Below are 16,446 nucleotides of genomic sequence, written 5' to 3' on the forward strand. Positions count from 1 at the left end.
ATGAGGTGTAGCTCGACACCCCATGGGTTGGAAGCTTAACATACCGATTGGGTCACTTTGATCCTAGATTCGTTAAATCTGTATGCCAATATTAATTAATTCATAAGGTTGGGAAATGGATGTTCTTGGGCAATTAAAATTATAATCTAGACTAGTACACGTGTCTAAAGGCGTTGGGTTGTAAGGGCCTTGATTTTGATAAAAACTTGGAACAAATCATAGCGGAAGACATAAATGGAATTAAAACGGGGAACAAAGCCATCATGAAGAGCTCTATTCACCCTCTATCGTCGCCGTTATGCTATCTTCACCGCATTGGGAATGGAGAGAAGCGAAGGGGAGACAAGAGAAGGAGAAGAGCCCAACAGAAATATGGACTCACGGAGTTTTGTTTCGGGACTCCACTTATTTATACTAAGCGGATATTTTTTATAAAACCTCCAAACTTTAAGTATATTTTTCAAAGTCAAAAAAACCATTTGCGTGTGACCCTCTAGCCCATTTATCGTTATAGTTTACACCTCTGATAGTCCAAGAACCTTTTATTGGCATTTAAAATTAATTTACTATATCATAACATATGGTAACTAACGTTGGATTGATTTAACAGTTGAGTCTCAAGCTCTAAGGGTGCCAAGCTACACCTCATGCTCTAGAAGATATAAAAGAGTGTGCATCAACTCACTCGTGGAACCTTTTTGTCATCAATTTATATACACATTAGTCCCCCATCTACTTAACACTCTCATGACTACCTAGGATATCGTCAACTATAAAACCTAGGTGGTCATACAAATTAGTAGTGATACATTCATAAATCATTCAAAAACTCTTTTCCCATATTTCACTACCTTGGAAAAGGATTTTATCACATTGTCTTTCTTGAGTTGTCTCCTCTTATATCGAGGGTGGATGATCCCATTTTGACCAATCAATCATCTTCATCAACTTCTTGATGTAGCCAAATGAAGACTACTTACAAATCTACGATTAGAAACTCATAGGTCTTAGTCAAAGTACGACTGTCCGTCCACTAGATGTCTTTGGTGTCTCAGCTTTAAGGACCACTTATAGAATCGTGACATAAATCAACCTAATGTAAAGTTTGTCTTAAAATCATTCAGGGATTCACACAGATCACTTCATTGAAGTCTTTCCGTTAAAGGGTACTTGCTATCTATCCTTAGTGTCTCTAAACTAATGGCTAGCAGATTGGATATACTCATTGAAGTCTTATATGAATGAGACTAGATAGTGTTATTCTAGCCACATACTTTGATGTCCTTTTTGAGTATCCTTTAAATAAGAATATTTAGAACACATTCTTTTAGACTACTGACCATCGTAGTACAATCTCATCATAATTTACTAAGTTAGATCATGTATTTATGAACTACATTATAAGCACCCCATATGCACTATAATGAATACATTGTAGTAATGAACATGGAACGAGGTATGGATTGTGTAATATGGTATGCTTGGATGTATTTCATAAACAGGTAGCATTTATTTGAGATAATTATGGTTAAAATGCCAATTATATATATGCAAAATGAAACTTGAGCGTGGGATTAGAGGTGAAATATGGAGGTCGACATTGAATTCGGAGCATCCTTGATAGTGATTTATTTTTATGATTTCTTTAATCTTAAATTAATACCTGGAAATCTTGAGAAACTCTCAACAGAATGAACATTAATGAACTCTCTCTCTCTCTTTATCGATCGCCTTCTCTTTCCCATATATTTTCCTCCACTCCCGCCTCTGTCAGTGAATCACTCGATGACGGCAAGAATTGATCAAGCATCCCAGTTTAGTACCATACTGACTTAGGCTGGGCCCGATACTTATAGTTTGCTGTGTTTCATTAATGACTGTGAAGTGCAAACGCGGAGAATTCCTGTGCAACACGAGGGCAGTATTATATACTCTTGAGAAGACAGCAAGCAGCATGTCAAACGGCAGAAAAGAGTCGCGGTCTATTACAATGGGCCGCTTTCATTGACATGGAAAAGAGTAAGCTGCGGGCGGATCTCGGCAGCAACAAGGGCAGAAGTTATTGCTCCAATTTCTTGGTCCGTAAAGAAAGGATTCGGCCATCTCTCGCGAGATCGTACGCTCCCGGAGTCTGACGAGGCTGACTTGGAGTTGAAAACCCAACTTGAAAAATCTCTGCGGGCGACGCCTCGCCGCGGATACAGAACGAGCGGCTGACCATTTACAGAAAAAAACGAACAACCTCGCTCAAGTCTAGGGGCGGCAACTCCGGCGAAAGAGACTACAGTTTCCAAACACTCTCACTGTATCTTCGTCCACTCAGTGGGCCGGCCATGCTGCCGTGTGAACGCCGCGAATTCACGAAGGGCAATCGGGTGTATAAAATGCAGGGTCCGGGTAGAACTCTCCTTGTGTGTTCTGGAGAAGAATTCTCGACATGGGTTTTCAACGTGTGAATCTACTGAGTGCTACGCTGTTCGCCGCGGCGGTCGCGGGGTTTATTCTAAGCCCGGCCTCCGCCCAAAACTGTGGCTGCGCCGCGAACCTCTGCTGCAGCCGCTGGGGCTACTGCGGCACGACTGCCGCCTACTGCGGCGCAGGCTGCCAACAAGGGCCTTGCTTTGCTTCGACGAGCCCGACGACCCCCGTATCGAGCGTCGTCACGGACGCCTTCTTCAATGGTATTATCGGCCGGGCCTCCGCCAGCTGCCCCGGCAAGCGCTTCTACTCGCGCGCCAGCTTCTTGCAGGCCCTCAACTCCTTCCCTCGTTTCGGCGCCGAGGGCACGAGCGACGTCTCCAAGCGCGAGATCGCCGCCTTCTTCGCCCACGTCACCCGCGAGACCGGAAGTCAGTGCAATTTCCTCGCACACAACATACATTCGTCGAGTATACTTTTATATAGATAGAAATCCCGGTTTCTGTTCGTCTCTCTCGCGGTTTTTGCTTTAACGTAGGCGTTGCTGAAATTCGCTACGTTTAGGGTTATGGATACGTTATTCCTTTTGAACCTTAGAGTGGCTTTTTACTGCCGTTTTCCGTCAACGCACTGTATCGCAGATTTTTCAGCTACGTCGAGTATATCTATGCATATAGAGATATAAATCTCTGTTTTTTTCGTCTCGTGTGGTTCAGTTTAAAGTCGCTAAATATTCCTTTAACGTAGGCTCTGCTGAAATTCGCTACTTGTTGCATTTTTCCTCTACTTTTTTTTTTTAAAGGCATTTTTCCTCTACTTCTAGCGTTACAGATATATATTATTCGGTTTGGACTTTTGAGTCGCTATTTTTTTGCCGTTATCCGTCAACACGAGATTTCCACTCACTGTATCTCGATTTCCTCAATGTATAGATATAAATCTCGGTTTCTATTCTTCTCTTGAAGTCGATACTTGCCGCTTCAACGTTTCGGGTTAAATAGATGTATTTATTCGGTTTGGAGTAGTTATTTACTTGGATTGACGTAGCGCACGAGGCTAAAGTTTGTCACTTGCGGCAGGTTTCTGCTACATAGAAGAAATTGGAGGGTCGAGCAGGGACTACTGCTCTAGGAGCAGCACGCAGTTCCCGTGCGTTCCGGGCAAGAAGTATCACGGCCGGGGGCCTATTCAGATAACGTGGAACTACAACTACGGCGCGGCCGGGAGGAGCCTCGGCTTGGATTTGCTGGGCTCGCCGGAGACGGTAGCCACCAACCCGGTGGTGTCGTTCAAGACGGCGCTCTGGTTCTGGATGAACAACGTGCACTCGCGGATAGTCTCCGGCCAGGGATTTGGCTCCACCATCCGCGCCATCAACGGCGGAGAGTGCAACAATGGCAACCCGACGGCCGTTCGAGTCAGAGTTGAGCACTATGTCCAGTACTGCCAGCAGCTCGGCGTCTCTCCGGGAGCAAATCTCTACTGCTGAAGAGGGAACTCATCTAATATAATAAAATGAGCTCTGCTCTGCTGATTGAGCTTCACGCATTTCACTTTTTGTAACTAAAATAATCCTGACCACCCGCGTGATGGTCTGTACCCAATCGGCCTTTTCTCATAGTATGTCTATTATCCTTCACCGCTTTTGTTTCTTTCACCTTTTAGGTAGTACCTGCGGTAACTTGATTTACATCTTACCGGTGGAAAATATTTTGAGATTTGATAAATTAAGACCCACAGTAGTGGTCCTAAACTTGATTTATCTGCTCCTTATCAACAATTGTCTAAATCCAAGTCTGAAAATAAATCTAGAATACAGAATCCTCGTAACCACTTGTCTCAAAGTCATGACTAAAGATTCTCATGGATGCTTCATTCGCCTTGATCTCGGAAAGTTGGGTTTGGTATCCTCTTCATTATAGAGAGGAGATATAATGCCGTTTAATGGTCCCAGAATTGACAGAGGGAAGTATGATTACCTCATTAACATAACTGAAAATTTCATAAAATATTTTCCCTCTCAAGTAAATTTATTATTAGAGACATGTTACTAATATTTGATATAAGATGAAACCTGTTGTTGAAGTTCTACCCTCTCTTTCTTAATTCCTGTCCTGAAATTTCTTCGTTTATCTCTACACTTCGTTATTATTGTTAAAGTTTTATTTTATTTCCCTCTAACTCTTGTATATTTTCTTTACCTCCCGTTTTGCCTTTTCACTCGTTCCTCTCAATTCTACATGTTGAATCATTGTTGGTTCAATTTAAGCCCTCAAGTAGCACAATTTATTTTTGCACGAGATTGAAAAATATTCATATTTTCGGAATACTTTGGTCAAACATGATATCATATACATAAAGTCTTACGGGTACCAACCTTTTCCCATTATATATGAAATAAGGTAACACCAACAATGCCTTTTCATAAATAGGACAAATCATGCGTTCACCTAGTTCTAGGATTTTTTTTAAGGTATAAAATGCCTTTCTATATTCAAAAAAGTTATAATATCATGAATATCAATAGGGATTAGTTTTTTAAAAAATATTAATATCCAATTAAATAAAGCCTTACCGGAATATACTAAGGATAGTTAACTCCTACCATGCTGACATGGAAATATGCATCCATATTTATCCAGTAACATTCAATTTATTTTGTAAAATCCCAAAGTTCCTGCAGATTTCTGTAGTTACTAGAATGAAAGATTTTTACAACCCCTATTGTTGATATCTTAATAGAAAAAATGACTTCAGTATGTTTTTTCTGGAATAATTTACGAGTCGATGAACGAAAACGTCCTGTACTGCTCCTAAAAATTGATTTATCTGCACCTTGAAATTCATTGTTTAATTCCAAGTCTAAAAGGTAGTACAAAATACTCCATTCCCTTAACAAGGTTTTCATGGATACCTTTCAAACTCGAAAAATTTGGTTTAAAACGCTTTTTTCCACAATTTTTCATTGAAGCTTGTTCACAATTTACATAGGAAAATATGCAGATCTTACAAACACATTGGATAGTTTCATAGAGTATTTTAACTATGAAATAAATGTACTATGCAAAGGGACCTATATCTTCTGATTTTTATCTTGAGATAAACTGGCTAATTGAGTTCTAGTATTTCTGTCTTTCTTCTCTTAAGTCTCAAGTTTTTCCTTGCTTTTCTCTCTCAATTTTACCTTTTGCCACTTATATGTTTTACTGTAGACCTTTACGCCTTATAACTTTGTTTTCAATTTACATCTAATTCTTGGATTTTCTCTTTCCCTACCCTTTGCTCTTTCCACCTTCTTGTTTAATTTTGACTTTGATGTAGGACGTCATCGGGACGTCGTCCGATCGACACCAAATGTGTAGGATCGGTGCCGATGACAGGTAATGGTAGTCAGACTACGGTGGAGCGTCGTCCGACGGTGAATGCGAACAAGCGAATGACGATGGAATGCAAAAACGGTAAACTATGGTACGTGCAAGTGCCGACTTGCGGGAATTTCCGATGTCTGGGAAATCAACGGAGTCGCCCGGGAAGGTAGGGTAGACCCTTCGAACCTCGTCCAAGAGGATGAAGACGGCTACGACGCCGAATGGGGTAACCCTGTTGGGCGTTGCTTCACGGGACGGACAAACCTGATTCGTACCAAACAGGTAAGACGCTCTTGTTCTCGATGTAATTCACTCAACCTATCTTGCTCACCTACATCTAACCCGAGCGCGGTGGAGGCAAACCAAAAGTGCTTAGAAAATGATAAGAGACCGTGACAGGGCGGGCGTTACCTCATCAGTGTCTGGGGACGGATGTCTTAGCTTCGTGCGTCGGCTTCGTGAAGCGTCATCGGGGACGATGGTGCTAATGTGCGGAGGAGGTCCTACGGGCCAGTGAAGGAGGGCTGGCACGACGTGAGAGTGTCGCCTGCATGCAAGTGGCACACAACAGGCACACAACAGGACTGGCACACAACAGGCACGCGGCGACAATAGTTCACGCCGCGAGAACGCGCGTAAACGGCGGCGTCAGCACACAGTTACGCAAGCACCGGTGGCGGGGTTACCTTTGGTTCGCTCGCAGGGTGCAACGTCAGGGCACTAGCAGGTGGGTGGCGGCGGCATGCAAGTGGCACACAACAGGCACACAACAGGCACACAACAGGACTGGCACACAACAGGCACGCGGCGACAATAGTTCACGCCGCGAGAACGCGCGTAAACGGCGGCGTCAGCACACAGTTACGCAAGCACCGGTGGCGGGGTTACCTTTGGCTCGCTCGCAGGGTGCAACGTCAGGGCACTAGCAGGTGGGTGGCAGCGGCAGATTGCACCGCGAGCGCACGTGCAGGTGGCGGGCTTCGCACGGCACAGGACTCACCGTGGCGAGCGGAGTTGACATCGCGCGCAGCGGGTGGACGGTGGCGGCAGGTGGCACTGGTGACTCACGCGCGAACGGCGGTGTTACCGCGTAGCCAGGGGACAGCGGCCGCGGTGGACGGGGCCGTTATCGCGCGGGGCCGAACAGACCACGGTGGTCGGTCGGCACCACGAGCAGCCGTGCAGGCGGCGGGGTCGCCGTGCGACTACCAAGCGGTTGCAGTGGGCGAGGCCGGTGCCGCGCGAGGGAGGTGACAGTTGCATGCAGAGAGGCAGGGGCCGGCTTCGGCGGTGGCGGCGGGGCGCGCGCAGGACTGACGAGGGCGCACGGGCGTCATGGGATGGTGGCGGTGGCGGCTGAAGGTAGGCTCACTCCTCTTCCTTCTCCTTCCCTCTTCTTCCTCTTCCCTCTTCCTCCTTCCTCTTGGATCGGGACCCTTCTTGTCTCTCATGAGATTTCTTTTCTTCAACAAAACAAAAGGGTGACTCTTTTAGGGCATCCATTGTTCCTTTTATAGGGGAACATGGATGGACCCTTAAAACTACAAAATAAACCAAATAAGAAGGGGGGGGAGAAGATGGTTCATCCCCTTAGAGGGTGGAGGGAAAGATCCTTATAGATTGGATCTCCCATCGCTACAACATGATCGTAACGGGAATCAAAACGACAAAGGACGAACTAAAAACGAAAGTGATGAACTGAAAAACAAAGATAGCATGCCCGTTACCCGAAATACTTGAATCCGGGCGTATGTACCGTCGCCTTAGCTTGCCGGGCGGGTTGAAAGCGAACCGGCGGCGATGTCGATGACGATGGTGATGTCCCCGAAGACATTTCTGGGGGCTCGGGCTGTGTCGCGCCATCAGACTTGTTTTACTCTTTGTTGATTCAATTTAAGCCTTAAAACGTTAGATCAATCTTTTAAATACAATATTTCATTTCATTTTCAAATAAGTTGAAAACTAATCACTTTATTTTGGATTTTTCTATCAAAATATGAAATCATATTCAGAAAATTTACATGTAGAAGCTACTTTCATCTTATTTATCAATACACTAGAAGTAACATTCAATTACCATAGAGATGCCAATTCATGTGTATAAAACATATTGATGCAGGACGACGACGGTGTCGTCGTCTGGTCGGTACCGAGGTCAGGCTTGGATATCGGGGGCTAGCACGGATGTCGTCGTAGATGACGTCCATCGATGTGGACCTATCAAGATGGGACTAGGTGATGCGATGCAAACCTAGGTGACGGTACGTGCAGGCCCCAACTCGTGGGGTTTGCTGGGCTCCATGCTCCGGGGCAGGTGACCGATGACGGCGACAGTGACCTCTTGACCCTCGTCGGAGCGACGAAGGAATCTACTGCGCGGAACGGATTGAATCCGTCGGTGGTCTCACGTAGCGGATGGGCTCAGCCCGTACCTTGGGAAGAAGCTCTTTGGACGCTCTCGTGTCCGTTTACCCTCTCACCTACTCTAACCCGAGCGCGGTGGAGTGCGTCAACAGATGTACGACAAAAGATAATTAACGGGCGAGCTAGAGGAGCGAGGTACCTCGTGGCGCATCGTCCCGCAGTCGTACGCAGTCAGTGCGGAGTACCGGAGGGCGGGGTCGGCGGGCGGGCTTGGTGGTGACTCGGCGTTGCTCGACTGTCAGCATGGCGCTGCTCAGGAGCGGTGGTGCAGCAGTAGAGTTGGCAGGGGAGAGGCGCGGAGAGCGAGCGGTGCTCGGGCGGCGGCCCTCAGGGCGGCGCAGGCGCAACGGCCCTCGGTGCGGAGCACGCCAGACGTGCCGCAGATGTCTGGCGGCGGTGGGGACCTGGTGGTGGCAGCAATCCTGAGTCGGCTGCAGCCTATTGGAGGCGGCCACGTCCTCATGGCGGTGGCGGCGCGTCGGCCCCGTAGGCGGCGGATCCGGCGGCCCTCAGGGAGCAGCGGCGGCGAGGATCCGCGGCCTAGGGTTCCAATGGTCCCTGACTTGGTGCGGGCGGCTTTGGGCGGTGACAGCGTCGTGGAGGGTGGCATCCCCGTGTGACGGGGCGACGACCTCAAGGAGCAAGGGGCGGCGGCCTCAGGGAGCGCGGGGCGGTGGCCCCGTGCGACGGGCAGCGGCCTCAGGAAGCGCGGGGCGTCGGCCCCGCGCGACTGGCGGCGGCCTCAGGGAGCGCGGGGCGGCGGACTCAGGGAGCGTGGGGCGGCGGCCTCGCGCGACGGGCGGCGGCCTTAGAGAGCAGCAGCGGGGGGAACCCGCTGCCTGGGGTTCCGGCGGCGGCGGGCGCCGCCTAGGGTTCCGTCGGTGGAGTCCGACGGAATGGGACTCGGCGGGACGGGACGGGAGATGGATGTCTGCCCCGTTCCTGTTCCGCCCTTCTCTCTCTCACTCTCTTTCTCTTTTTTCTCCTTTTTTTATTCCTTTCTCTCTTCTTCCTCTCACAAGAGGACGGGACGGGTTCCTTCCTTTTCCAAAAATTCGAAAGACTTCTCTTCTTAGGGCGCCCTCTCCTTCCCTTACGTAGGGAGGGTGATGGGCCCTAAGGAGGGACCAAAAGAGGGGGAACCCATTAGGAAAGGTTCCCCCTCTTAAGACCACTAATACATAGTTCTTAAAACAAAACAAAGGGAAGAAAAGGAAGAGGGTTTGAAGGGGGAAAGACGAAACGAAAAGGGCCCTTGCAAAGATAATGGCCGGGGAAAAATCAAATCTATCTAGATACCTTTTGCCCTTGCCTTGGCGGCCCGATCTGGCGGGGCTCGAGCCGGCGGGTGTCGCCAACGACGGCGGGGTCTTTGGCGTCATCTTTGATGGAGAGGGGTCTTGTTCTGCATCACATATCATCTGGGAGACTCTGAATATCCAAAAATAACTTCTCCACGGCACGAAGGATTTCATTTCCCCAATTTCTTAAAAAACTACGTTTAAGATTTTATATAGGAAAAAGTACAAAATGTCTAACATATATAAACTCTAATTGTGTTCTTTTCAAGCTCATCTGCTTCCTTATGCATGTTGGTCTTATGAAAATTAAAAAATTAAAATACGAAGCAGTATTATCATTTTGACCAACCTGTATTTCTAAGGTATGATACGGAATTACATAAAACATTTATATCAATATTTTTTATAATGTAAGAAAACTCCTAGTTGTTGAACTTCACATTTTTATTAAGAATATGCTTCTGAATAATTTTTTTCTAAATATGAGGTTACATGAAAACTATCTTTTTGATATCTCATTTTTAGTTAAAATACATATCACCCTACAAATATATAGATTTAAATCTTAACTGTAACATACATATTTACCATACCTTGTATCTTTCTTGTCTAACTGTATCTGAATTGAATATCTACTTGCACTATATTCCTCATATTAGTGAGTGAACTTTGGTTTCCAATCAAATGCGTTGATCATGTTTTTTTAAGGTGACAGATATTATTTGAGAAAATTAGAAATAAAAAAAAATTTATATTGAGAAAAAATAGATCCAACTTAAAAGCTAGGAGTATGTAAATAAACTATGCGAAGTCCACTTCAAATGGTATTCACCCATCAGTTTGATTTTAACAACACATTTTGATTGTTTGACCATTGAAAAAAATGTGAGTTTTTAAATTATTTTTACACCTTTGTATTTGGAATATAACCAAATTAAATAAATGCATAGTTAAATAATTTAAAATATGGAAGAAACTGTATTCATTATTTTACAATGGTTAAACTTTAGAGACATGCCGTTGAGAAAACTTATAAATTTATGTAAATTAGAACAAACTATTTTCAAAACTATTTTCAAAATTTATATCCATCAAAACTATTTTCAAAAATATTCCCTTCAGACTTATGTCATTAAATATTTTACTCAATATGTACAACGCATTCTTAGAATGGAACATCCATAAACAAGAGGGGTTGCATTATCATTTCATTGCTCAATTTTATTTCATATTATAAAGTTTTAAAAATTGGAACAAGGAGATTTTTACTTTCTTTGCTGAAAATTTATAACCTGCTGATCTTGTCGTGAAAAATAAAATATTATGATAATTACGAACATTCAGTGTATGGACTAATTGTGTTTTCTCCATCTATCTGTCATATAGTATTTAGCAGTAGTCTTAAATAAAAAAAGCCGTAAAAATGTGTTTAGATAATTCAATGACATTGAAATGGAATTTACTGAGTACACCTCCCAGATTTGATGAGATAACCTAACTTACATAATAAGAACTTAGGTCAACTGAATTAGAAATTTTACAGCAAGCATCAACCTTATGTTGCTACAGAATAATTGAATATTTTTTGTAAGTCAATTGAATGGAGATTTTACCTCATAGGGATAAGAAGCTAATTCATCAAAATAAACTTTGAATAAATTCAAAAGTATTATCTCATTAAATATATGTGAATGCTAACAAATATGATTTGGAATTTATACATCAATGTAGATAACAATATATTTATTCCTGAACTATTTTTCTGTCAAAAATTAAACCATGATTTTAATATACATTCATGCAAACTATGAATTTATGTAGAATGATGAAAAATAACTTTTTTTACTTAAATGATTTCCAGATGTAATCATCAATGGATCTGACCTACCTGTTTTGAAACAAAAAATTGAAATTTGGAATTTGTGATAAGGTCTGATAAGAGTTTCAACCTTTTATCAAAATAAAAATAGAGAAACTAAAAATAATAAACTCTAGCACGCCGACCTAGATAAGTAGGACCCATGGGATGCCTCCAATATTCATAAGGAATAATAATAAGTCTGATCATTTTATTTACAATTTTTTGTGGTTAATAAATATAATAATTATTTTTTCAAATGAGACTAATGTTTTATTTTAGTTTCAGTATGGAACGACACATGGCATTTACAATAACAATGACATTCAAAAGTACAGAAACACTAGATTTTTTGAAAATTTTAACTCTGTCTAAAGTTTTTACATTTTTCCTGAAATGAAATATGCCAAATATTATAATATGCAATCGAATTCGACCAATTCAGCCAGCACCTAATTTTCCAGAAATGCGTCTCCCCAAGAATTTCCGCACCCTGAAGACATACCATAGGTGATCCACACATTAATCAAGAAAACACACCCTTTGTTACATCCACGAAGTAGCACATGAGAGGATGAAAAGTAACTTTGAGAATAATGCTGGATCCATCATATATCTTACCCTTAGCTTTGGGTCATTAGAGTGGCCAATGTTCTTGTAATGTTCATAATTAGGAGTCCTCGGCTAAACAAAGATCTTGGATGGTTTTATTGATCATTGGCTCATGGGTGGACGTCTGATCTTCAAAAATAATTCAGCAACATATCTAATTATGAGTTATGAAGAAGTGTATAGATCAAATATGATATAAAATTTCACTATAGTAATTTGGTTTTATGTTTTGCTTCCAAAATTGTTTTTTAATGTAATAATGATACAGTTAATAAAATAAAATTTTCATGTGCTAATTTTTTTTTTACTTTATTCGAAACATTTATTAAAACCCTTTATTCGATGACACCATGTCTCATGAGAGACAACTAAGGACTATCGTTTTTCAGTTCTACAGCATTGATCTAGATGAAAAACTCAAAACAATTTTCCGTGAAAGACTTTAACGGAATGGTAACAACATCAACAAATTATGAAATTAATAGTTTCAACACAGATCACATCGGTGACTTCTTGGATCCTCAAGCAAGACAAAATGAGGTACTTAGGTTTGCATCCTCTAGACGTATCCACATGGTCTATGGCACATTAAATCTCCTACTTTTCTTTGATAAGCTCCATTCAACCTCCGTCGTCGTTATTATTCCATCCCAATCATATCAAGAGCGGAGTGGGGATGTGGGAATAAGGAAGAAGAAAGGGAAGGCCCTCGAACAATTCTTGCATGGTTGAATTTTGTTCGTGGTCTTCCCCTATTTATTCTAAATGGGTATGTTTCATAAAACCCTCCCAAACTTAATTATATCTTACGACATCTAAATGTCCATTTGCATGTGACCCTCTAAGATTATTTGAGGTGTAATGAGTCTAACAGACCAATAACTTTCATTGTCCTTCCAAATTAATTAACTATGTCATCATATAGACTTAGTAATTTTGGATCAATTAAAACTAATCAATAGGTTGAGTATCCACCCCGTGGGGTTCCAAGATATACCTCGTGCTCTAAAAGATACATAAGAGTGTGTATTGATTCACTCAGGGAATCTATTCATCATTAGTTACTGTGTTCATATAGTCACTAATACACTTGGCGCTCGTAAGATGACTTAGGGTATGGTGAACTATTTGTTGGGTTCTACACACCTAGATATGGATGAACACAAGGATTCCATGCAACAAAAGACTTAAATGAAATCCTAACAACATCATTACAATCATGAAAAGAAGAACATGTGCACGGATCACATCCGTGATTTATTGGATCCCGAAGCGAGAGGAGTCAAGCTCCTTAAGTGATCAGCCTCTAGACGTACTAACGTGATCCTTGTCATGTCAAATCTCCTCCTTCTCATTGATGAGCCACACTCAATCTTCATCACCATTGTTACGCCCTCTCGATCTCATCGTGAATGGAGAGGAGTCATGGGGAGAAGGGAGAAGGGAGAAGGAGGGGAAGGCCTTTTGAACAATTCTGGCCTAGGTGAATTTCGTTCAGGGCCTAAGTGTGTGTTTTTCATAAAAACTCTGAAAACTTATGGATATCTTCCCACATCAAAAAGACCTTTTTGCATGTGACCCTTTAGGCCCATGTATCAATCTAGTTAACCACTCCAGCAGCCCAATAACCTTGTTTGGTTTTTGAAATTAATTAACTATATTATTATATAGATTATATAATATCGTATTGATTTAACCCAATTGATAGGTTGAGTCACCAATACGTGGGGTCTCAAACTACACCTCTTGCTCTTGAAGACACAAAGGAGTGTATATCAACTCACTCATGTAACCTGTTATTTATTAGTTACCATATTTTTATAGTCCCTCATCCACTTGGCACTCCTAAGATGACTTAAAGTATGGTCAATTGTCAAACCCTTACTTATCGTCCGAGTTAGTATTGATACATTTAAAAATCATCAGAAAACTCTTCTCTTGATATTTCATCTCTTATGCTAAGGGTAGACGATCCCATCATGACCATTCAATCGTATTTGTGAACTTCTTGATGCACCCAAACCAAGAGTATTTAGATTCCCATGATTCAGAAGACATAGATCATAATGTCTTGGGTCTATGGACCACTTATACAACCGTGACGTGAATAAACCTGATTGATAGTTTAGTATAATACAATTCAGGGATTCGTACTGATCAATTCAATGAACTCTTTCCACTAAAGAGCACCCGCTATCTAACCTTAGTGTCTCCACACTAATGCCTACGAGAAAAATCATACTCATCATATGAGTGAGGCTAGATAGTGCTATTCTATCTTGGTATTTTGATGCCTTATCAAGTATCCTTTGAATAGACATATTTAGAATACATGCATAAAGACTAGTGATCTCCGTATTACGATCTTATCATTGTTCGCTAAGTCGGATCATATATTCATGGACTTCATTATAAGTATCACACATGCACTATAATTAATATGTTCTATTAATGAACATGGAACGATATATGGAATGTGTGATTGTCTTGCTGGCCACATATATTCCCATCATTATCAAACCCTAATAAGTCTTCTGAGTTAGTACTGATCGATTCAAAACTCTTATCCAATATTCTCTTACAATGAGGGTGGATGGTCCCATTTTGATCACTCAATCATCTTTGTGAACTTATAGATACATCCGAACTAATACTTTTTAGAATCCCATAATTAGATACTTATAGGTCATAGTCAAAGTATGATTGTCCGTTTGCAAGATGTTTTTGGTGTTTCAGGTCTAAGGACACTTACACAACTATGACGTGAATCAACCTAATTGATAGTGTAGTATAGTAAAATTCAAGGATTCATACTGATCAATTCACGAACTCTTTTCAATAAAGATCACCGATTATCTATCTTTAGTATCTTCATAATAATGGCCAGGGGACTAGCTTGCTCATCCTATGAGTGAGGCTAGATACTGTCATTCTATCCAGATACTTTCTTAATTATCCATTGAATAGGAATATTTAGAGCACATGCTTAAAGACTAGTGATCTTTGTATTACAGTCTCATCACAGTTCATTATATCTGATCATGTATCCATGGACTTCATTATATGCATCACACATACAGTATAATAAATATGGTTTATTAGTGAACTTGGAACGAGATATGGAATGTGTGATTGGCTTGTTGTCCTGATATATTTCCATTAGTCTCCACATGATCAGTGACTAGAATTGAATATTTCTTAACTAGGGATTAAAAGGTTTATTTGGGATAAATAGGAGGGAAATAAAGAGGTAAGAAGGTGATAGATATATTTATTAACATTAAGATGATTAATATTAAGAGTAACATATAGTAAAACTGTTCATGCAAGAAAAAGAATGGGAATATTAATAAGAAAGATAAATTTAAGTGTAGGTGTCAGATATGAAGGTGGAGAGAGAGATATATATTTAAGTCTAGTCATAATGGGGTGGTTCTATAAAGTGATATGGAGGTTTTTAATAGGGGAGAAATGTGCTGGGATATGAGTTTGAGTTAAAAATGGGATGGATCTTGCTAGATAATAGTGATGAAGATCAGATAATATAAGTCATAGAAATGAACCTTAGGTCCTTAAGATTTTGCCAAGAACTCCTAACACATGAACAACATACTTGATGGATATCAAAACTCACTCTCTTTCAATCTGCCTACACTTTTTGAAAAAAAAGCCTAAGCACTTATTTTACAAGGATCAAAACTCCCCTCTTTTACATCTCTGGTCAATGGATAAAAAGAGGGAAAACACAAATCTGACCTCAAAATTTCAGCTTTATTGGCCTCTTGGATTGTTAGATATCAAAGTTTGAATTTAGAGAAATCTTGGGCATATCTTGTTCCAATGGATATCAAAGTCAACACGTAAAATTTCTTCAGAAAATAAATCTCACAGAATATTTAGTTGGCGGCCAATGTGGATTTTAAGAGAGCATCCAATGTCTCCCATAACGTTCTTTCTCCATCCATGATATGCATTGATATTTTAGTGTAATATCCATGAGAATATAGATGCTCTCTTTGCAATCAAGATGGAAAAGTTTTGAAGTTCCAATAGATATTTTAGTCTCATTAATTTGTTGCATATTTATATTAATGATAGTATGAGTGCTGAACTATACCACAATGTTTATTAAACCAGCCAGTTTAGAAGGAGTACCATTATATATTCGAGTATCATAATTATTTACCCATCATTTAAATATTTCATTTTCCTACCTTAAGTTTATTTATCTTCCTGCAACATAATTATTTTCCCTTAGGTTTTTATCTTATGTGAATGACTATATAGCTAGTTAATGTTTACCATTAATTAGGGCTCAAAACTGGACATGCATAGATCAAAATCTCACAAAAGAGTGTTTTGGTGCATCAGTCAAGTAGTTTATAGCTACAAAGGACCATAATAGAGACAGAAATAGAAGTGGTCGCAACGCCATAGAGCCGGTCAAACATTACTGTCTGACTTG

General features: G+C 41.3%; 1 protein-coding gene and 1 long non-coding RNA gene across 3 annotated transcripts; one reads left to right on the top strand and one right to left on the bottom strand.

Annotated features, from left to right (window-relative positions):
- The first annotated feature begins 2,389 nt into the window (after window positions 1-2,389).
- Window positions 2,390-4,057, top strand: LOC144704365 (chitinase 4-like). The gene is made up of 2 exons (XM_078576776.1): window positions 2,390-2,849; window positions 3,498-4,057. Exons 1-2 carry the CDS (start codon window positions 2,438-2,440, stop codon window positions 3,905-3,907), a joined length of 822 nt encoding a protein of 273 aa, XP_078432902.1. The 5' UTR covers window positions 2,390-2,437; the 3' UTR covers window positions 3,908-4,057.
- Window positions 4,058-5,861: 1,804 nt separating this feature from the next.
- On the bottom strand, window positions 5,862-9,260 carry LOC144704367 (uncharacterized). Of its 2 annotated transcripts, none has more exons than XR_013581802.1 (3): window positions 8,038-9,260; window positions 6,198-7,635; window positions 5,862-6,050 (listed from the first exon to the last, which is right to left on the bottom strand). It is a non-coding gene; the product is annotated as an uncharacterized LOC144704367 (long non-coding RNA). The 2 variants fall into 2 exon arrangements; XR_013581801.1 differs by having other exon boundaries at window positions 5,863-6,050; window positions 6,198-7,685.
- Between the last annotated feature and the right edge of the window lie 7,186 nt (window positions 9,261-16,446).

This window comes from Wolffia australiana, chromosome 6 (genome assembly GCF_029677425.1).
Source record: "Wolffia australiana isolate 7733 chromosome 6, ASM2967742v1".
Taxonomy (NCBI): domain Eukaryota; kingdom Viridiplantae; phylum Streptophyta; class Magnoliopsida; order Alismatales; family Araceae; genus Wolffia; species Wolffia australiana.

Coding starts and splice junctions, on each gene's coding strand:
- LOC144704365 (XM_078576776.1), top strand. CDS start 2,438: ATGGGTTTTCAACGTGTGAATCTACTGAGTGCTACGCTGTTCGCCGCG. Junction 2,850..3,497: donor CGTCACCCGCGAGACCGGAA/GTCAGTGCAATT, acceptor CACTTGCGGCAG/GTTTCTGCTACATAGAAGAA.